The sequence below is a fragment of the Staurois parvus genome, unplaced genomic scaffold (assembly GCF_062004578.1).
Source record: "Staurois parvus isolate SC_StPar_1 unplaced genomic scaffold, SC_StPar_1.0 ptg000124l, whole genome shotgun sequence".
Lineage (NCBI taxonomy): Eukaryota > Metazoa > Chordata > Amphibia > Anura > Ranidae > Staurois > Staurois parvus.
In genome coordinates, this window is record NW_028317920.1 from 4,052,589 (window position 1) to 4,074,734 (window position 22,146).

Sequence of the window (22,146 nt, forward strand, 5' to 3'; positions counted from 1 at the left end):
GGCGTTGAGATCTGTGCGCCACGTCTACCGCACCCTGACCAGCCATTGTTAACAGCATTTGTTCCAGGACGTGCAACAGAGGAATGACGTCGTTCATCCCATAGTCCTGCCGACTCACGAATAGCGTGGCCTCCTCAAAGGGCCTGAGCAAGCGGCAGGTGTCACGCATGAGCTGCCAATGGCTGACATCTAAGTTACACAGGGGAGTACCTTTATCCGCTTGTAACATCAGGAAATCGGTGATGGCCTTTCGCTGCTCGTAAAGGCGGTCTAACATGTGTAGGGTTGAATTCCACCTTGTTGCAACGTCGCAGATCAGGCGATGCTGTGGAATTCCGTTCTGCCGCTGCAGCTCAATGAGGGTGTTCTTTGCGGTGTAGGAATGGCTGAAATGCATGCACAGTTTACGTGACATTTTAAGGATGTCTTGCAGTGGGATGGTGGATTTTAGGAACCGCTTGACAACCAGATTGAACACGTGAGCCATGCATGGCGCATGGCACAACCTTCCTTGACGCAGAGCAGACACCATGTTCTTTCCGTTGTCAGTCAACATGGTTCCGATTTTTAGTTTGCGCGGAGACAGCCATCTGTCGATTTCTCTGTTCATTACACTCAGCAGTTCCTCCCCTGTGTGACTACGTTCGCCAAGGCATACCAGGTGCAGCACAGCGTGACACCGTTGCGCCCTGCACATGTGATATGCCGGTCGGGTAATGGGACTTGGCACGGGGGTGGCGGCTGAGGACACGGCGGAAAAAGAGGTGGTAGAGGCGGACATGCTTGCTGGACCAAGGACGTGCAAACGTGGAGGCAAAAGCGTCGTGACCTGTCCAAGTTGCTGGTGCGGCTGTGCCGGCACCACGTTCACCCAGTGGGCCGTAAATGACATGTACTGTCCCTGACCGTAGTTACAGCTCCACACGTCGGCGCTGCCGTGCACTTTGGCAGAGACCGACATGCTCAAAGACTGGCCCACCATCTCTTCTACATGTGAATGCAGGGCTGGCACTGCCTTTTGGGCAAAGAAATGATGGCTTGGCACTCTCCACCGCGGCGCGGCACAAGCCATCATTTCTCGGAAAGGTGCTGAGTCCACCAGTTGGAAAGGGAGGGACTGCAGCACCAGCAACTTGGACAGGAGGACGTTCAGCTTTTGCACCGTCGGGTGCGTGCTCGCAAACTGTTGTCTCTTGGATACGGATTCCAAGAAAGACTGTTGACGGAATCCGAGAAGAGGAGTAGCAGGAGAAGGAGCATCTGAACGAGCGGAAGATGCCAACGAGCGACAACTCCCCTCAGCAGAGGTGTTGGAGCCTTGACTGGCTGATAGAGGGCGATTGACGACGTCGGGTGACGGAGCAAGTAACGGAGCGGGTGATGGAGCGGGGGCTGGGGCAGGCAGAACCGCCGTATGTTTATCACGGTTTTCCCAGGCCACCGAATGGTGACGCTGCATATGCTGACGCAACGCTGTAGTCCCAACATGGGCCCCCTGGCCACGCTTGCATTTCTGGCCACATAGTCGACATACGGCTACGTTTACTTCCTCGGGCGGCTTGAGGAAAAATTGCCACACCACCGAGTAGGAAACTTTGCCCCCGCTACTCTTCACTGGCTGACTGCTACTTCCTCCGTGCGCACCGGCACCACTACTGGCCGTGGTGGTAGGCTGCAGTGGAGCTGGTGCTCTACTCCGTGGACGTTTGGCTCCACTGACACTGATGCGACCCTGCTGCTGTCTCCTGGGCAACCCACCGACTGTTTTGCTCGCTGCCAAGCTGCCACCCTCTTCTCCTGATGATGCGGAAGAAATTGCCTGATGACGACGAGGCTGCCAAGTGCGATCAACCTCCTCATCATCAAGTAGGGTCTCCGCCTCACTACTAGCCCCCTCGGCTGCGTCTGGGTCAGGAGACAGACCTGTCTCTAGACCGGCTACCGAGCCACTCTCCTCGCCAGTACTTGTTCGCTTGGCTGCTGAAAAGGCCGATGTCTCCCCCCGTTCCTGACCGCCCTCTGTTAGCTCTTCCTCACTGTACAGTGGGGCTGAGCCCACAGCATGCGATACTTCGCTTGGTGAGGGAACAGCAAAGGACAGGGGCAGGTAGAGGACACGTGATTTCAGTGGGCTTGCTCCCGGGCCATGCCAACTAACGGTTGTGTCTGACGTACCCACCGACCGTTGGCTGTAGGTGTCAGAGGTGACCTGGGAAGAGGAAGACGACCGAGCCAACCAATCAATGACGGCAGGGTTGTCGGTGGAGACACGACCGCTGGATGACACCGGGAGCACTGGCCTCTGGCTGCGAATACTGCTGCCTCGACCCCTTCCTCTGCTGCCACGTCTGCTCGCTCCTAAAACATTGCCTCCTCTGCCACTCCTCTGCATGTTGTCTGACATACTATTTAATTCAACGATTAGGTGTCCCTGAGTAACAATTCTCTGGCACTCAGTAACAATTCTGTCTGTCCCTGAGTATGAATTCTGTGGCCCTGAGTAACAATTCTGTGTCTGTGCGAGTAACAATTCTGTGTCTGTGCGAGTAACAATTCTGTGTCTGTGCAAGTAACAATTTTGTGTCTGTGCGAGTAACAATTCTCTGGCACTCAGTAACAATTCTGTCTGTCCCTGAGTAACAATTCTCTGGCACTCAGTAACAATTCTGTCTGTCCCTGAGTAACAATTCTCTGGCACTCAGTAACAATTCTGTCTGTCCCTGAGTATGAATTCTGTGGCCCTGAGTAACAATTCTGTGTCTGTGCGAGTAACAATTCTGTGTCTGTGCAAGTAACAATTTTGTGTCTGTGCGAGTAACAATTCTCTGGCACTCAGTAACAATTCTGTCTGTCCCTGAGTAACAATTCTCTGGCACTCAGTAACAATTCTGTCTGTCCCTGAGTAACAATTCTCTGGCACTCAGTAACAATTCTGTCTGTCCCTGAGTATGAATTCTGTGGCCCTGAGTAACAATTCTGTGTCTGTGCGAGTAACAATTCTGTGTCTGTGCAAGTAACAATTTTGTGTCTGTGCGAGTAACAATTCTCTGGCACTCAGTAACAATTCTGTCTGTCCCTGAGTAACAATTCTCTGGCACTCAGTAACAATTCTGTCTGTCCCTAAGTAACAATTCTCTGGCACTCAGTAACAATTCTGTCTGTCCCTGAGTATGAATTCTGTGGCTCTGAGTAACAATTCTGTGTCTGTGCGAGTAACAATTCTGTGTCTGTGCAAGTAACAATTTTGTGTCTGTGCGAGTAACAATTCTCTGGCACTCAGTAACAATTCTGTCTGTCCCTGAGTAACAATTCTCTGGCACTCAGTAACAATTCTGTCTGTCCCTGAGTAACAATTCTCTGGCACTCAGTAACAATTCTGTCTGTCCCTGAGTAACAATTCTCTGGCACTCAGTAACAATTCTGTGTCTGTGCGAGTAACAATTCTGTGTCTGTGCAAGTAACAATTTTGTGTCTGTGCGAGTAACAATTCTCTGGCACTCAGTAACAATTCTGTCTGTCCCTGAGTAACAATTCTCTGGCACTCAGTAACAATTCTGTCTGTCCCTGAGTAACAATTCTCTGGCACTCAGTAACAATTCTGTCTGTCCCTGAGTAACAATTCTCTGGCACTCAGTAACAATTCTGTCTGTCCCTGAGTATGAATTCTGTGGCCCTGAGTAACAATTCTGTCTGTGCGAGTAACAATTCTGTGTCTGTGCAAGTAACAATTTTGTGTCTGTGCGAGTAACAATTCTCTGGCACTCAGTAACAATTCTGTCTGTCCCTGAGTAACAATTCTCTGGCACTCAGTAACAATTCTGTCTGTCCCTGAGTAACAATTCTCTGGCACTCAGTAACAATTCTGTCTGTCCCTGAGTAACAATTCTCTGGCACTCAGTAACAATTCTGTCTGTCCCTGAGTAACAATTCTGTCTGTCCCTGAGTATGATTTCTGTGGCCCTGAGTAAGAATTCTCTGGCACTCAGTAACAATTCTGTCTGTCCCTGAGTAACAATTCTCTGGCACTCAGTAACAATTCTGTCTGTCCCTGAGTAAAAATTCTGTGGCCCTAATAACGTTTCTGTGGCCCTAAGTAACAATTCTCTGGCACTGAGTGAAAATTCTGTCTGTCCCTGAGTATGAATTCTGTGGCCCTAACTAGCGTTTCTTTGTCCCTAAATAACGATTCTGTGGCCCTCATTAACAAGTCTGTGTCCCTGAGTAATGGTTCTCTGTCCCTAAGTAACTTCTCTCTGTCCCCAATTCTCGTTTCTGTGGCCCTAACTCTGTCCCTGTCCCTAGTACAGAGCGGTCTGCCTCTGTTCAATGACTGCAGGCAAATGAAGATTTCCAAAATGGCCGCTATATATACCTCGACCATTACACAGTGCTGGCTGGCTGGCTGCTGATTGGCTGATGCGATCACATGTCGTTGAGGAATGCATTATGGGGCAGCGCGCCTTGTCTGCGCGCCTTCCCCGACATCCCCGCTCCGTCGCCGCACATGTCAGCCGCCATTTTCGGAAAAATTTCGATTCGCGCGTCCGAATTAGGCTGTTTTTCGGATTCGGCACGAATCGAAATTTTTCCGATATTCGACTCGAATTCCACTTCGGATACTTCGATTCGCTCATCTCTAATTATTATTATACAGTATTTATAAAGCGCCAATGTTTCGCTCAGCGCTGTACATTACAATGGGAGACAGAACATGTGACAGAACAATAACAATACAATACAATGCAAAACATGAGGGGATCGAGGGCCCTGCTCTTTTGAGCTTACAATCTAGGAGGGAGGGGATGGTGGCACAGGAGGAGATAGCTTTGGGGGATGGAGTGGTAGGAAGAGTGGAGGAGGGTCGGCAAGTTAGCAGGGGGTGGGGTAGGCTTCCCTGAAGAGATGGGTTTTCAGGGTGCGCCTAAAGGAGAGGAGAGTAGGTGATAATCTGATGGGTTGGGGAAGGGAGTTCCAGAGGATGGGTGACACCCTGGAGAAGTCCTGGAGGCGGGCATGGGAGGAAGAGACCAGGGAACTAGAGAGAAGGAGGTCCTGTGAGGAGCGGAGTGTGCGTGTTGGGTGGTACTTGGATATTAGGTCGGTGATGTAGTTCGGGGCAGTATGGTGGACGGCTTTGTACGTCAGTGTTAGGATTTTGAATTTGATCCGTTGGGCAATCGGAAGCCAGTGGAGGGATTGGCAGAGGGGGGTGGAGGACACTGAGTGGAGGCCAGTGGAGGGATTGGCAGAGGGGGGTGGCGGAGACGGAGCGGTTGGAAAGGTGAATGAGTCTGGCAGCCGTATTCAGGATGGACTGAAGCGGTGATACCCAGCGGCGAGGCAGGCCAGTGAGGAGGGAGTTGCAGTAGTCGAGTCGTGATATGATGAGGGAGTGGATGAGCTGTTTAGTGGTTTCTGGGGTTAGGAACGTGCGGATTTTGGCGATGTTGCGGAGGTGGAGTCTGCATGAGTTTGTTAAAGATTGGACTTGGGGCTGGAAGGATAGGTTGGAGTCCAGAATGACACCAAGTACTCTGGCCTGCGGGGCGGGTTTGATGGTGGCGTTGTTGGACATGATGGAGAAGTCAGTGGGGGGTGGGGTGCGGGCTGGGGGGGAAGACAAGAAACTCGGTTTTGGAGAGGTTCAGTTTAAGGAAGTGGAGCGACATCCAGTCTGATATGTCGCTCAGTAGGTGTGTGATTCGGGCGGAGACTGAGGTGGTGAGGTGGGGGGTTGTATGTCGTCGGCATATAGGTGGTAGTTGAAGCCACTGCACGTGCATACATGCTACCTGTCCTGGATTTTCCAGGATAGTCCCACATTTTGGCCCTTTGTCTGGCCGAAGCCATGTCCCAGGATCACAGCATCTACCGTCTCTGAGTTGCTTCACATGTACAGTAACTCAAAAAGGCAATAACTACAGGAACTGGCTGTGGGTGGGCTGTTCTCACATATTTAGAGACATGGGGCTGAGTAGGACAAAAGCATAAAGTGGGAATGATGGGTGGTCCCTACATATTTAGAGGCAGGGCTTGGGTGAGACCACATCACAAAATGAGAATGATTTGGAAATGGTCACTGGGAAAGGGGGTGGACAAATTGAGGACCATGGGCAGTGTTCCAGAAACTGGGACCATAATGCTAATAAGTATGACCATGTGATGGAGATCAACAAAGGCAGATATATTTAAAGTCCAGCCTAGGTGGCAGCCATGGCTGCTCTCATAGATACAGTGAAGGAGTAAACGTAGCCACCCAGGCACAGGAAATGTATTATTCACAGGATTACCAAGCTGGTGAACTGCAATATATTACACTTTTTATTTTTGGTTTTAGATACACTTTGCAGAAGATGTACTAAAACTGGAGCACTCAGAATCTGGTGCAGCTGTACATGGGAGCCAATCAGCTTCTGACTTCAGCCTGTTCAGTTAAGCTTTAACAATAAAACCTGGAAGCTGATTGGTTTCTATGCAGAGCTGCACCAGATTTTGCACTCTGCAGTTGTAGTAAATCTCCTTTAGCTCCCTCTCACCTTTGACCAATAACATGGAAGAAAAATATATTTGAAATATATTTTAAAAATATTCTTCCCAAATATATTGACATATAATTGAAATACTACAATTTTGGCCGTATTCAATATATTTCAAAATATATTTGAATGAATGAATAAATAAATAAATATATATATATATATATATATATATATATATATATACTGTATGTTGAAATGCGTTTTTATTACAAAATATATGAAAAATATTTTTTAAAATAAATGTTCAAATATACTGTATGTCTTTAAAAATACATTTAATCTACATTTTTGGAATGCATTTACAAATATATGTAAAAATATTTGTTAAAATGACTTTTATTTGTTAAAAAAAATCAGAAGAATATATTTTAAAAATACATATTTTTATATATAAATAACGCATTCCAACATGCAGTATATATATATATGTTTTGAAATATATTGAATACAGCCAAAATTGTAGTATTTTAAATATATGTCAATATATTTGGGAAGAATATTTTTAAAATATATGTCAAATATATTTTTCTTCCATGTGGGTTAGTTTTGATGATTTTGTGATGGTTTGGAACCAAATTTAAGCTGTTTTATGCTTTTGAGGAAATATTTCTTTTGTAGGTAGAAGCTGTGAAGTTGATAGCTGAGGGAAAAGCCCCAAGGATCCGTCAGCCAGAAGAGGGCGCCACTTATGACCCCATACAGAAAAAGGAAAATGCAAAGGTGAGGCTGTTCTCTGCACTGAAGTCCTAAAGGCCAATTTTAGCACCAACATTTTCATTCACAAGACCTGCGCTACTCCACTTTCCTGACCATATGTCCATGAGCTGAGATAGCCAAAGACTGACGGTGGCTTTTTTACGAGTCAGAGCTTCAGTATGACAACTCTAGTAATTGTTAGAAAGATTGGACTGTCTGAGTGCACAAAACAATCCCGTCTATGTGATCAATATACAGTACATTGCAGGGATTTTAACAAACTTTGCTGCCGATTCCGACTTATTTCTGTTCTGAAGAAAAAGCTGTTCATTTCGCCATATCCTTTCTATACAAATTCCTGAATGGGAGGGTCTTTTTCATTATGATCATCTGGTGCATTCTGTGTGTTCTTATGAGGGTACAGCAGTTGTAATTCCATGGTCCTCCATTCCTGCAGGCTCTTAGACACCAAGGGAATAGTGTTCCATAATTGGTGTCAGTGGGAGGAATAGTCCCCCATAATTGGTGTCAGTGGGAGGAATAGTCCCCCATAATTGGTGTCAGTGCAAGAATTATTTCCCTATTTCCATTGGGAAGAATAGTGTCCCGTCTTTGGTTCAGTGGAAGGAATAGTGCCCCAAGGGCCGGATAAAGGCAAGAAAAGGGCCACATCTGACCTGTGGGCCACAGTTTGGAGACCCCTGATCTACAGTGTAAATATCATAGAATTTTAAACAGTTGCTTTAAAATCAGTCATCTTCTTTTCTCTCTTCCTGCAGATTAATTGGGATCAACCAGCAGAAGCCATCCATAACTTTATCAGAGGGAATGACAAAGTCCCCGGAGCCTGGACAGAAGTCAACAGAGCGGTGAGTGCCAAGTGCTGAGCAGACGTGAAGCTCACATACTCAATGCCCTGTGCTAGGTGAAGGTTGATGAATGTGCTGAGTTATCAGTTATCTGTTTGAACACAAGTGATGCCATCACATACAAGGATGTTGCTTTGACATGCTACATAGCTGCCAATATTTCCAAGGATGCTATTTCTGGCACCCAACAATAGATGCTCCATTCAGGACTGGATTTATGGCTGGTGCATCTGCCATTCTCTGTGACCTCCCATGCTCCACTTATGTCTATAACTGCAAATTGTCTTCTAGATGTGATTATGGAAACAGGTTAACCAAATTGTATTTAAAGGTTTGTATAGGCATGACCCAAATTTACATTCAACCCTCAACCCCACCCTCCAGATCATGCCCCAGCATTCTTTTTTTTTATTTTACCTTGTTTCTGTTGAATGATAAAAGTCCAATTATTTTATTCTGTCCTTGGTGGCTGTAGCTCCACCCCAAGCAGAAGCCCAATGTATGGGGAAGCTATAGCCAGAACTATAGCCATGACTCCTTTCCTCTGCAAGAAACAACTTTTTATGATTCCCTAATCATCATCAGGTTTATATCTTGTTTCTGTTGAATGGCAAAAGCCTCATTTTTAATCTGTTAGTGGTGGCTGTAGCTCCACGTCAAGCAGAAGCCCAATTTGAAGGGGAGCTACAGCCAGAGCTTTAGCCAAGGTTCCTTTCCTATGAAAGAAATAACTAGCTGATCATCACCAGGGTTACAAAATTCTTACAAGGATAAATTAATTTCCTATTGATGGTATGCCCCCAGAACTACATCTCCCAAAAGCCCTTTGCCTACACACAGCGTGTGGATTCAAGGTAGCAGGGTTGTCTTGCTGGTAAAGGAATCCGTGTATGTACTGTATGTGGAGAGGGACAGGAGAGGAGGTAGTTCTGTAGTCCAGCAGGCAAAGTTGGCAATGCTGCTTGGGATTTAATTGTAGCAGAGGCTCCATGTTGTCACCCAAAACAGGAAGTTAGGAACTCGCTGGATTTTTGACTGTCAAAAGCAATTTTTCCATGCCTGCAATGTTCTTAAAGGGTTAAAACATCCAGAAATATTTTTCTGAAACCCCTAAGTAAGAAAAATATACAGAATTTTGGCCATTAGATGGAGCTGAAGAGCAATGCATTCATCTCTTTAAAATATTAGGGCCACATTACATTCTGACATTCGTGCAACGAATGTTCTATAGATAGACCCCAATGTGTTTCCTTTTATCTTGTATTTTTGAGCATTTTAATTCTTCATTTCAGCTATGTCTTATACAATCAATCTGTGCTGATAACAAACAACTCTCTTCTTTTTTTCATCTAGAAAATGACGTTTTTTGGTTCATCGTTCACCAGTAACGGGCCAAATCCTGATGGGCAGCCTCTTGAAATTCCAGGGGCATCTAAACCAGGCATGGTGACCAAGAACGGGCTGGTGCTTTTCGGGAATGATGGAAAATGGGTGGGCGTTCTGTAAAAATCTCTGTTCAGTGGAAACATTTCGTATTTTAATGCATTTGTAAATCGTATTTTTTTTTTTTTCTGGAGGGTAGCTCACAGTGAAAAACATAAAATTTGAGGATGGAAAGATGATTCCGGCTTCACAGTATTTTAAATCCTCTGACAGCACCACCCTGCAACTCTCCGAAGAAGAAAAAGCCATATCAAATGAGATTCGGGTAAGCTAAAGCTCCGAGCAAATGTCCGTATATCTGAAATCAAAGAGGGTATAGATCCCCTTTATATTTGAGTTTGACTGTGAAAAGTGATCTGTGATGTATTTCTGGCAGCCAAATGAGCTTTTTCAATGGAAATACCATGACACAAACATGAGTTGCCACACAGCCCCATTCACTTCAATATGTCCCATTCTATGGCAATACATCCCTCTGTATACAACAGGAGGAAAATTTCATTATGCACCATGATGGAAAGCATTGCAGCCGTGGCATATGTATACCCTCTAGGATAGGGCTGGTAGTGAATTTGGATACATATAGTACCGTGAAAAGGTTTTAGGCAGCTGTGAAAAAATTGATGTAAGTTAACATGCTTTCAAGAAATAAAAGTGTTAATAGTTTATTTTTATGAATTAACAAAATGGAAAGTAAATGAAGATAAGAGAAATCCAAATCAAATCAATATTTGGTGTGACCACCCTTTGCCTTCAAAACAGCATCAATTCTTCTAGGTAGACTTGCACACAGTTTTTGAAGGAACTTGGCAGGTAGGTGGTTCTTGGAGGCCACATCTTGGAGAACTAACCATAGATGTGGCCTCAAATCCTTTTGTCTCTTCATGCAATCCCAGACAGACTCATCTCTGGTCTCCAAGATGCCGTGCTTTGAGGCACGGCCTCTTTGTCGAGCCTTGGAGAAGGAGACCAGGGGTGGATTGGCCCCACATTTATTCAGCAGCAGAACAACATACAGCCAATGCCATTAAGAACCACTGTAGCTTCAGAGTATGGAAGAACAATGAGTCCTGGATGTGATGGTTTTGCCCCCATAGATCTCAACATCGTGGAATCTGTCTGGGTTTACATGAAGAGACAGAAGGATCTGAGGCAGATCTGTGGTTTGTTCTCAAAGATGTTTAGAACAACCTACCTGCCGAGTTCCTTCAAAAACTGTGTGGAAGCCTATCTAGAAGAATTGAAGCTGGTGTGAAGGCAAAGTGCGGTCACGCCAAATATTGATGTGATTTGGATTTCTCTTCATTTACTTTCCATTTTGTTAATTTATAAAAATAATCTATTAACACTTTTATTTCTGAAAGCATTATTAATTTGCAGCCTTTTTTTACACCTGCCTAAAACTTTTGCACAGTACTATATATTTTTATCTTATTTTGTTGTTGTTGGGCATGTTTAATAAAAAAAAAGGGAAAAAATGCATTTTGCTGTAATTTTTCCCAAAGCAGCATTTAGGTGATCCATATATATCTACCCCCCAAAATAAAGGTGCACTTTAAATGCTCTATAAAACCAACATGTGAACTTGGGTGGTTAGCAACTGGAAAAACTGGCTAACATCTCCAAATGGATCGAATTGAAGGAGGTCCATTACAACTCTTGCACATCTCAATGGCCTTTTGCTTGCATGAAATGAAAAGAAGGTTTAGATCACTCTTTCACAATCTTTTTAACTCTTAGAAACCCTTGAAATATATTTATTTGGCTTCAGGGAACTCCAGCTAATAATTATTCTATGTTTACAGCTCACAATACATTAGTGTGATGGTCAGTGTGAAGAATGTTCCTTATATTTGTGGTCATTGGGAAGAATGATTAGAATCCTTACTAATAGCTAAACAGATCAATGGTGTCAATGATTGCTCATCTGAGTGGCAGAAAGCACTTATTGCCTCAGGAACCCTTAGCAACCAATGGAAGAACCCTGGTTTAGATGTTGGTAAGACCAAGTGTTGAATCCAGGAGTCATTGGGTTGTGGATGTAGCCTTGTCGCCATTTTCAAAAACCCATTGGACGTAATGGGTGAAGCGTATGATAAATGGAGCAGCATACATTTGGGGGAATTTTATTAGCTTATATTGGCATATGGTTTCATAATTATACCCACACCATAGACTGTGCTGGCTCCTACATGCCTAAACTACATGTAGCTTGGGTTTTTCCTTACCATTACTGCTCACCCAACTAAAGACCGATCCTACCTTCTTTTTTTTGCTTCAGGCCACATGGAAACGGATCCTGACCAACGTTGCTGATATAGAAGACTCCACTGATTTCTTCAAGGCTGGTGCAGCCTCCATGGATGTTGTAAGGTTAGTTGATGATATATATATATATATATATATATATATATATATATATTTTTTTTTTAATCATCAATAAAGTTTATTGAACAGAACACTAAAGAAATTCAAGAGTATGCGTGTCTTGAAAAAAAGAGACAATCCACACCCGATTATATGTTACTTGAGTGTACAAGCGTACACAACAGACAACATTGTTGCAGAGCATAGTATAGGTACAATCTTGGCCCTTTTATCATAAAATATTGTGGGAATCAAGTGTTAGTAATGTCCATACAATTAAAGAACCTGGGGGTAAATGTATACTGGGAATGCCATAAAGACCAGAAGATAGAACTGAGCCTCAACGATAATAACAAAAAGTAAAGTCATTCATTTTGGTGTTGAATTTTTTAAAGAAGTTTAGAAGTTTGTAAATGGGTGTTTTATACAAATTTGGAAATTTTGTGTATTCGATTTCCAATTTTATAAAGTAAATATTTGTTAAAATGGTACCTTCACAACACTACAAGCAATGCTAGGCTTCCTAATAGGAAAATCTAGCATTGCCTGCATTCTTGGAAGAACTCCGTGTGTAGCAGGGTGTCCCCAATCTGTGAGGCATTTTGGAGTCTTTCTAGTGTAATCTCACTGCTATTTAGCTTTTATCTGAACTTTTAGCCAGCTGTAGCTTTTAGGTCGCTGTAATGCCTATGAAATGTGTTGGCTTTGGACCCTTTGTTTCTCGGGTAATTTTTACAATAAAGCATTTTTGCCCAAAAGCCAGGAGCACGAAAAGTGACTGATGTAATTTCTCTAGGCTAAAGGAACAGAGTCATCATCAGAGTCACAAGATATTCTGCTTAGCGCAAGATAAAAACTTGTTTGTGGGATTGAACATGTTTACAACATCTAGTAATGTCACAATAGAAGATAAGAACCTGTTTAAGGATGTCTACTTTCTGGAGAAGTTAGAAATCTTTAAGTTTAGAGAAGTTTAGGGTAGATGAGAAGAAGTTTAGGGTAGATAAGAAGCTGATCTGAAGCAAAAGTGTGACTTTTCAGATAACAATGTGGACTCCATATGGTGGCTGAGCGTGACTCTGTTATCCTTATGGAACATTTCTGCTTGCTCCTCCTAGAGTGGGTGTGGTGCCCGCCCACTTATGGAAAGCTGCCAGAAAAATGGTTTAGAAGCCGGGTGTTTAAGCAGGATTGATTGGGAAGCTCTCCTAGTTGCCTGAGGATTCTCTGATGCTGGGACTCTTGTCAAGGCTATATGGGCTCATCAATTGGTTGGCGCTTACGGCTTCCCCGTGACCCCTTGGGCAGTATGGTTGTGATGGGATTTGTTCCTTCCCGCTTCCACATAGTTTTGGTGATGTATTAATTCTATGTTGTGATGCTGTCAAATGATGTGTCGATTTCATGCTGTAATACTCACATTATTATTGGTGTGTTATTATGCAGATTGTGATGACTATAAGATATATCCTCCTGTGTGTCGTGTGATAATAAAAGTGGAGGTTTTGACAGTGCAAGAATATTGCAGTTGGATTCTGTTATTTCTTGGAGAGCCGAGTGAATGCTATGATGTGCCAGGGCAGGTATTCATTTAGTAGAGGGTCTTTCACATACGTAGCATATGTAATGGTGTAAATGCTGATTAAAAGTACCTGTGTGTGACTACCTGTCAATTGCGTGTGTATATGACTTGCTTTTAGTTATTGCACCGAGCATTGCCATTACAGTCGCTATGCCCTGGATGAAAATGCTTACTGTTCATATAAACTATTTTATATCTAAGTTGGGTGAAAACAAAATGTCAAAAATAAGTACTAAACATAGTGAATTAGAAAGAACATATACAGTATACACATGGTTTTAGGTAGTTAATAGTAAATTACAGTATGTAGAACATCATTCAGGCTACCAAGCCCTACCTGAAGCCCTGGACAGAAAGGATATACTGAGCAGCATCTCTTTACATTGAAAGTGGGATTTATCATCTGCCAAAGTTAGCACAGCAGACTGATCTCCATGCATCAAAGCAATTTGATATTTGCATAACTCCACCAAAGGTCCAACTGCTTGCATCAGGACCGAGGAGCACTAAGGCAGGGTGCTGTGATGTTTTTCAGAAAGCTATGTATGTCATTGGGTTTAAAATATGGTGTCTAAGGAAAATGGAAAGCTTTTATTCAAAACTTCATTACCATGTGGAGGAAGTGGGAGGGAGGAATCAGGGTAGGCAAAATATAAGAATGGCAGATAGGAATATGTTAAAAGGGGGCTGCCCAGGCCTCATACTGGTGGAAGGGGGCTGTTTCCACCAACCGGTTTGGAAGCATTTGTCCCTGATTGGGGAACACAGGGCAGAGTGCCTAATTTAGGGGCCAGTTGCATTGAATCATTAGGCACTTGTGTTTATACAAGCATGGTCTCTACTATTATTACAGCCACTTCCAGTTTACATCTACAATTGAGAAAATTGTGCATTTGCTTCTATCTGTTTGGTGCGCCAATCTCTCTATTTATCATTAGGTTGGTGGAAGAGGTGAAGCTGAAGTGTAATGGGTTACAGCTACAGAACGAGGATGTCTACATGGCCACAAAGTTTGAGGAATTCATTCAAATGCTCGTTAGACGGCTCAGAGGGGAGGATGCAGAGGAGACGCAAGTCATAGATTATGTAAGCATGCAAAGCTGGTTTACAGAGACTATCACCTAAAAAAACCCTAAATATAAGATCTGCCTGTAATTAGGCTCTCTGTGGAAGCAGAAGTCTCTCTGAAGAGACACACCCCCTGCCCAGACCCATACCTCTGCAATCAGAAAAACTCATATCCCCTGCTGGTTGGAGAACTCTAGTTTTGGCTCAGCAGGGGGTCTATGTAGAGAGACTTTGCTCCCCCACAGAGAGAAAGGATTCTTCTCTGCAGTTACTGGCAGAGGGCAAGCTTTTTTACACATGCTGTGGCTATTTTTTAAGGCAATTTACTGTAAGACTTAGGACATCTTTTGTTTTGATGCACCTGGAAAGTATTTCATTTTAATTGAAAGTATCTGGCATTTAGGTCAACTCCTTGCTTGTTATAAGTCTTGGAGAATTTGTAATAATCTCTAAATAAATTGGGTTTTTACAAACAACCTTGTCCCGTACTTGTATGAGGAGCTTGAGATGACAGGGGTGGCCTCTTGCACAATTCCCATCCCTGGAAGTTGGGACAGGAGCCTCAAGGGCAATGGAAGGGCACAGGTGCCAGGAAGATGGAACCAAAGACTTGGGCTTGGGAGCACTGTTGTCAAGTAATCAGAAGCGCAGCGCTAAGGGCATCCAGAATACACCAAGTCCAGTTTAGATCAGAACCAGGTCACAAGCCAAGTTTGGTAAGAGCCGAGTTGTAGGGCACCAAATCATGAGCAGCAACAAGGTCAAGAAGGAGCAGAGGTTGGCAACATGCTGGCAGCAAGGCAAAATCTTGGTCAAGAGTCTTGGACGAAGTCGATAAGAAAGATAGGCAAGATAGGCACAGGAATAAACAAAAGGTCGAGGGGGGAGTCAAGCAGGTTCAGGATCAGGAATAGCAGGAACCAGAGCTTTTTTCAGTGGGAAAGTAAGAGAACGCAGTTCCGGCACCTCCAGCACTGAATGTATGTAATGGCAAAGAGTGCTGGGGTGTGCTGGAGGGTTTATTGATGCTGGCTGCTGGGGGATCTATTGTCTCTGGGGAAGGAGCAGTCTGTAGTTACTGGAGAGGTCTGTTGTTGCTGCTGGGGGGGGGCATGGAGGGGTCTATTGTTACTGCCGGGGGCATGGAGGGGTCTATTGTTACTGGAAAGGTATATTGTTGCTGCTGGGGAACCTATTGTTGCTGTAGGGATATTATGTTATTAGGGCATCAATTATTGCTGGGAGGAGTCTACAATTGAGGGCAGGGTCTATTGTTGCTTACTGATAGAGGGTCTTTTGTTGCTAGGGAGGATCTATTGTTGCTGGGGCAGTCATTTGTTGCAAAGAGTCTATTGTTGCTGGGATGGGGTCTATCATTGCTTGGGGAATTTATCTTTGCTGTGGGAAAAGGGGGTGTCTAACATTGTGTCTGTAGGGGGACTATTTTACCGCTTTTCTTGTTATCATTAATACATTTCATACAAAATATTTAGCACCGCAAAATGATACTTGCTTCTGTATTCTCTAAAAGAGGTGATACTAGGAGATGGGTAAGGGGTGGATCCTAAAGGATGGTGCTCGGAGGTGGGTAGGGGGCGGAGACAAGGGGTGACTCAGAAGGGGGGTAGTTCCTGCACCTATTCCTTAAGAAAAAAGCCCTGGCAGGAACTCAAGCTGAAAGAGCATTCAGCAATGATCTCATGCAGGGGCCCAGGTTTAAATAGCCCACTAGGTGCCAGAATCTGTGGTGGAAGTACCCATGCATTCTGTTCTTATGCGCATACACATGCACACTGTGGCACATTAGGCTTCCATGCTTGAAAACATGTGTACGTTTATGTGTATGAGCCTTCATGCTAACATGACCTTTCACCTGATGTTCATGCCAAACCTCTGTTATTTCAGGTGGAGAAGGACATGAACAATATGAAAATCAGAATTCCTCATCACCTGTTCATCAATGGCCAATTCGTGGATGCAGAGGCAGGAAAAACCTATGACACCATTAACCCCACTGATGGCAGTGTAAGTATGATCTCCTTTCAGCACAAGCATGAAATGTGTTTTACTGGTAGCCTCACGGGTGTTCTCTTCATAGGCCATCTGCAAAGTGTCACTGGCCCAGCTGTCAGACATCGATAAAGCTGTATCTTCTGCCAAGGAAGCCTTTGAGAATGGAGAATGGGGCAAGATGAACCCAAGGGACCGGGGTCGTCTGATTTACAGGTGAGGGTCAGCTCCAACTTTAGCAGTGCCAGTCTGTTGGTTATACTATAAGAGAACCTGCCATCCAACACCATGGATAACAAGCCCCATGGATAACAAGCCCCATGGATAACAAGCCATTGCTGCTATTTGCTACCTGGTGAGGGTTGAATTGAGGGTCAATTCCAACAGGACCCATAAATTCGATTTTCTTCTGGAGGTACATTCTAATGTGCAACGAGGGGTAAAAAATCACATATGTGCAATAATTAGAAATGACACTTGGGGCTATTCCCTCACTATCAACCAAAGTCAGCTTAAACAGTAATAGGATCACCGAAGGTGCAACAAGGGCAGTTTAAACAGTGGATAATTCTAAACCCCCAGAGTTATACTGCCCATTAGTGCACTGGGGTGACCATGCTAGGTCCAAGTCTGCCCGCAGGACTTCTGTAGGTCTAACAGTCCGAAAAGGAGCACTGATGGTGAAGTTTATGCAAGATGAGGAAGATAATGAGCAGTCTCTGGATGGTTTCTCCTGCCGGCTATTGTTGAGGCACTTTAACGTTGGTGTACTAATGATGAGGATTAAAAGTCACAACCTGTCATAACCCAACAAAAGCTGATCTCTTGGTTATACTATAAGAGAATCTGCAGTCCAACACCACCACAAGCCATTGCAGCTATTTGCTGCCTGGTAGGAGTTGGTGTGAGGTTCAAGTCTAGTAGGAGCCAAAAATTAGGTTTTCTTCTGGAAGTACATTCTGATTTATGGTGGTACTTCTCCTTTGACAGATCTCATCCATTAACAATATTTATTGTGACAATATCATCTAAAAGTCATAAGAAACCAATGCTTCGAGTCCCTTCCTTAAGGTGACATGGTGGTTATAAACCCTGTGAGCCCTCGAAATGTTGGTTTCTTATGACTAACTAGTTTTGGCGTGGCACCATCCATAACAATTACTTCAATTACCCAGAAATTATTTTAAGGTCGAGTACTGTGAAGAGTGTAATTTCTATATGGACTTCCTCGATGGAAAAGATTTGTTGTTGAGGTTTTTTTTCTTTGCCTTTTGGCCTCTTTGATTGTAAGTTTCTAACACTGGCCATACATCAGTAGACTTGGGATCAAACATTCATATGGAAACTCTGAAAAATCACTAATCACAGCAAGCAATAGCACCATTATGGACTCAACAAAGTTCATATGAAAACCCTTGAGTACTGTCCGTGATACTTTTTTTATTTGCACTAACATACAATTTTGAGGACAAGCTTTCGGGGAATGTCCCCTTCTTCAAGGTCTAAGCAAGTATCATGGACAGTACTCAATTGTTTCTGTCACAAATGCACTAATATGGCTACAATCACCTCAAACAATATGAAAACCCTGAAATTTTTTTTTCAACTGCCATGCAAACACATTTTTTCCAGAATTAAAACCACAAAGATTTTGCGTCTTTCTCCTTCAGTTATCCTCAGTACATTGGTTGACTATGATCATGGATATTACTCCGTTAAGTTGAATAAACATTCTGAAAACATATTTTTCCCAATGAAATTCTACTGGTGATGGACACCTTAATTCTCCTTCTTTTTTCCATAGTGCAAAACAGAACAATACATGTTAAAAGTATATCTAGCCCCAAGAAAAGTTTAGTGTATTGCAGCTTACCAGTCCTTAGATGTGGTGGCTGCATTCGTTTTCTTTTCTTTTTCAGGTTTTTTTCCCCTATATTTACATTTGGTGATCTTGCCAGAAATGTACTTCTTTCCCTCGGGTGACAACACTCACTCACTGTTCTGTATCTATGGAGAAGCAACGTTATCACCCATGGACAGGAAACATGCTAAGACTACAGAACACCTTCCTATCTCCTATTCGCCATACCGGGGGGGGGGGTCTCTTTTCTACAGAGGTGAACTAGGCAGTGTTGATAAGATAAGAAATAATAAATATTTCTGGCAGGATCAATAGGTCATTTTTGTTCCTTTCAAATAAGAAACACTTTCAATTGTATTTTTAACAGACCAAAAGGGAGCAAATAAGAGACGTTTATTAGAGATTACATTATGCATGAATCTGCAAGAAACCAATACTATGTAAAGCCTTAAAAGTGGTTGTAAACTCTTATATATAGCCAGTGAAGGGACTATCCTCAGGTGATACACAGAGATAAAACAAATCCTTCTACATAAGTTGTACCTGTTTATCTGAAGTATTCTCTTCTCTACATCCATTCAAAGTGCATAATTTATACAGCTTGTCTGAGAGTTTAGAAAGCAGGGGGCTGAGAGCTGTAATTACACACTGCAGAGCTCAGTGAGGAGAATTCTGACAGCTGATTGGAGGGAAGGGACACCCCCCCCCCTCCACACAGCACACAGGAACAGAACTGAGGCTGTCAATCTGCTGAAGGTCCCTCCCCTGTCACCATTTTTTTCTTGGTGTCAGAAAAACTTGTCAGAAGTGACTCATGCTGATAACAGGAAAGAGGCAGCAGACGGAAAGGACACTTAGTGCTCTGGATTGAGACAAGTACACACTGTAGAAGAAAATGCTTTGTTCATATTTCATGTCTGAGGTTTACAACCACTTTAAATGCTAACCCCACATTTATGTAAACCCTAAGTGGATGAATTTTTGCTTACAAAATCACTGTTTATCATGAAATTTTTCATGGCTGATAGCAGAGGAATGAAGCAGCAGACAGAAATGACACTTAGTGCTCTGGACTGAGACACGTACACACTATAGAGGGATAAGCTTTGTTCTTTTTTCATTTTTGAGGTTTACAACCACTTTAAAGGGAATTTTGAATCTATAATGGTAAAACCTTGCATCACCTGACTAAAATGTACAATTTGCTACCCATTCTGGTTAGTACCTCCAACCTGTGCAGTTCCTGATGTCTAGGCCCCCTTTCTTCCTGCTGGCCCATAGACCTTTAGGACTTCTAGTTGGTAATAGTAAATTTGCACTTATTCTTTGGTAAAAGTTTGTTTTAATGATGATCTCTGTGTCACTCTCCAGGCTGGCTGACCTCATGGAGGAACACCAGGAAGAGCTGGCCACTATTGAATCCATAGACTCGGGCGCAGTGTACACATTAGCTCTGAAGACCCATGTTGGGATGTCCATCCAAACTTTCCGCTACTTTGCTGGCTGGTGCGATAAAATTCAGGTGAGTTGTTGATTTTTTTTTCTCAAATCTCATTACATTTAGCTGGAAAGAACTGTCACCGTTGGGAAAAAAAAGGACTTTGTAAATCGAGACTATTTTATTTTATGGTCTGCTTGTGACACCAGATTTTACCACCAGGGGGGCAGGAATAATATTTTAAGTGTATGTCAGAGCAAAATAAATGATCAAAAATCGGCAGTACATCCTTGTAATGTATGCACGGTTCCCCATGTCTTTTCCCTTTAAGAGCCCTGAGGCCAGGACAATGGGGAACGAGGGGGGGGGGGGGGGGGGTTAGGTGGGCTCAGAGGGGGCAGTAGAATCCTTACCCCATTTTGCTTCCCTAGCTTACCATGGCTTGCAAATGTGTGCACAGCTGACAGTTACTGACAAAATGTATTTTATGATATTATAGGTGCAATTCACAAAGCTTTACACAAGAATAGGTATCTTTATTTTCAACCATGTGACTGTAATCATCACATTTTATTGGACCTTTGGAAAACAACTGTCACTTTTTCTGAAAAAAATGCTGGTTATACACTGTACAAAATCTGCTTCGTGGATGGCCCTGTCGTAGGTGGCCATGATTGAAAGAACTGAAACCCAATGAAAGATTGGGGCGGGCCAGGGACAGTCAGTCTGAGGAGGAATGCTCCTGATGATGCTGGACGTCCTCCAGCCAAGAAATGAGGTGGAGCTCTATCTGACTTGCTGCAGCTTCTAATGCACATTGTGAGAAGCGCATAGTGTGCGGTGACATCAGAGTAAGCCATTGCAGTCCAGGAGAGGATCCGGAACTGGATTGTTGGTTCGAATCCCAAGCACAGCTCAACCTGCCTGGAGTTTGCATGTTCTCCCTGTGCCTGCGTGGGTTTCCTCCGGGTACTCCGGTTTCCTCCCACACTCCAAAGACATGCTGGCAGGTGAATTGGCTCCTGTCTAAATTGCCCCTAGTATGTGTATGTATGAATGTGAGTTAGGGACCTTAGATTGTACACCCCTTGAGGGTTAGGGACCTTAGATTGTACGCCCCTTGAGGGTTAGGGACCTTAGATTGTACGCCCCTTGAGGGTTAGGGACCTTAGATTGTACGCCCCTTGAGGGTTAGGGACCTTAGATTGTACGCCCCTTGAGGGTTAGGGACCTTAGATTGTACGCCCCTTGAGGGTTAGGGACCTTAGATTGTACGCCCCTTGAGGGTTAGGGACTGATGTGAATGTACAATATATATGTAAAGTGCTGCGTAAATGGACGGCACTATATAAGTACCTGAAATAAATAAGACTGAGGGGAAGGCTGAAGGTCAGATATAACTGCAGGTAGTTACGTTGTGATGACTTGTATGTCTTTCAGGGCTCCACCATTCCCATAAATCAAGCACGTCCAAACCGGAACCTGACATTCACCCGAAGAGAGCCAATCGGGTGAGTGTAATATTCATGTAGCCGTCACGGCTGGCGTAGAATGATTTGCACAGGGAGATCTGCAATGATACACAAAGACAAAAAATATTTATTTGTAATAATGAAAATGCTGAATCCCTAAGATGTGACGATTACACTGTTCAACAGGTAAAAAGTTTTGGGCATAAAATTAGCTAATCTTACATAATTTTGGGGTGCTGAAAACGAAAATGACCCTAAAAAATGTTGATTGGCTCTAGTTTCCATGATATATTCACCCATCTAATGACGTAAGCCATTCAAAATTATGATGCAACTTCAGCTGCATATTGCGCAATTGATACTGGTGACCAATAGAAAATGTCATGTATACTGAGATGATGCAATATTAGCCTTTAATTGCATCACTTCACTGCATAAAAGCTGCAGTATCTGTAGCTGATTGTAGTTCGACAGCGTCTTTACATTTCGTTTTATGCTTATATAGGCTACTCAGTAATGCCTCGAACTTGTGTGAATAAAGCAGATAATTTCTGCTATATCTGCGGTGAAATAACTTTTATCTCACAAAAAAGGAGGATAACAGGAATGATTAAGAAAGCCTACAACTTGTATTTTGGCTGCAAGATAGGAGACCAGGACAAGAGCTGGGCACCACATATATGCTGCAATTCTTGTGGGACGGCACTGGAGCAATGGTTGAATGGAAAAAAGGCATCTATGCCTTTCGCTGTGCCAATGATTTGGAGAGAGCCAACATATCATGTTAGTAATTGTTACTTT

The 22,146-nt window shown here is 43.5% G+C and overlaps 1 protein-coding gene across 1 annotated transcript in view; it reads left to right on the plus strand.

Annotated features, from left to right (window-relative positions):
* The window catches only part of LOC149467092 (cytosolic 10-formyltetrahydrofolate dehydrogenase), a 78,084-nt gene that overhangs the window by 21,823 nt on the left and 34,115 nt on the right, over positions 1 to 22,146 (plus strand). The window contains exons 5-14 of the mRNA XM_089672288.1: positions 7,158 to 7,259; positions 8,015 to 8,104; positions 9,458 to 9,595; positions 9,687 to 9,812; positions 11,829 to 11,920; positions 14,435 to 14,582; positions 16,470 to 16,589; positions 16,663 to 16,790; positions 19,807 to 19,957; positions 21,314 to 21,384. Of these exons, the coding sequence (XP_089528414.1) occupies positions 7,158 to 7,259; positions 8,015 to 8,104; positions 9,458 to 9,595; positions 9,687 to 9,812; positions 11,829 to 11,920; positions 14,435 to 14,582; positions 16,470 to 16,589; positions 16,663 to 16,790; positions 19,807 to 19,957; positions 21,314 to 21,384 (1,166 nt within the window). The remainder of the gene's footprint in view (positions 1 to 7,157; positions 7,260 to 8,014; positions 8,105 to 9,457; positions 9,596 to 9,686; positions 9,813 to 11,828; positions 11,921 to 14,434; positions 14,583 to 16,469; positions 16,590 to 16,662; positions 16,791 to 19,806; positions 19,958 to 21,313; positions 21,385 to 22,146) is intronic.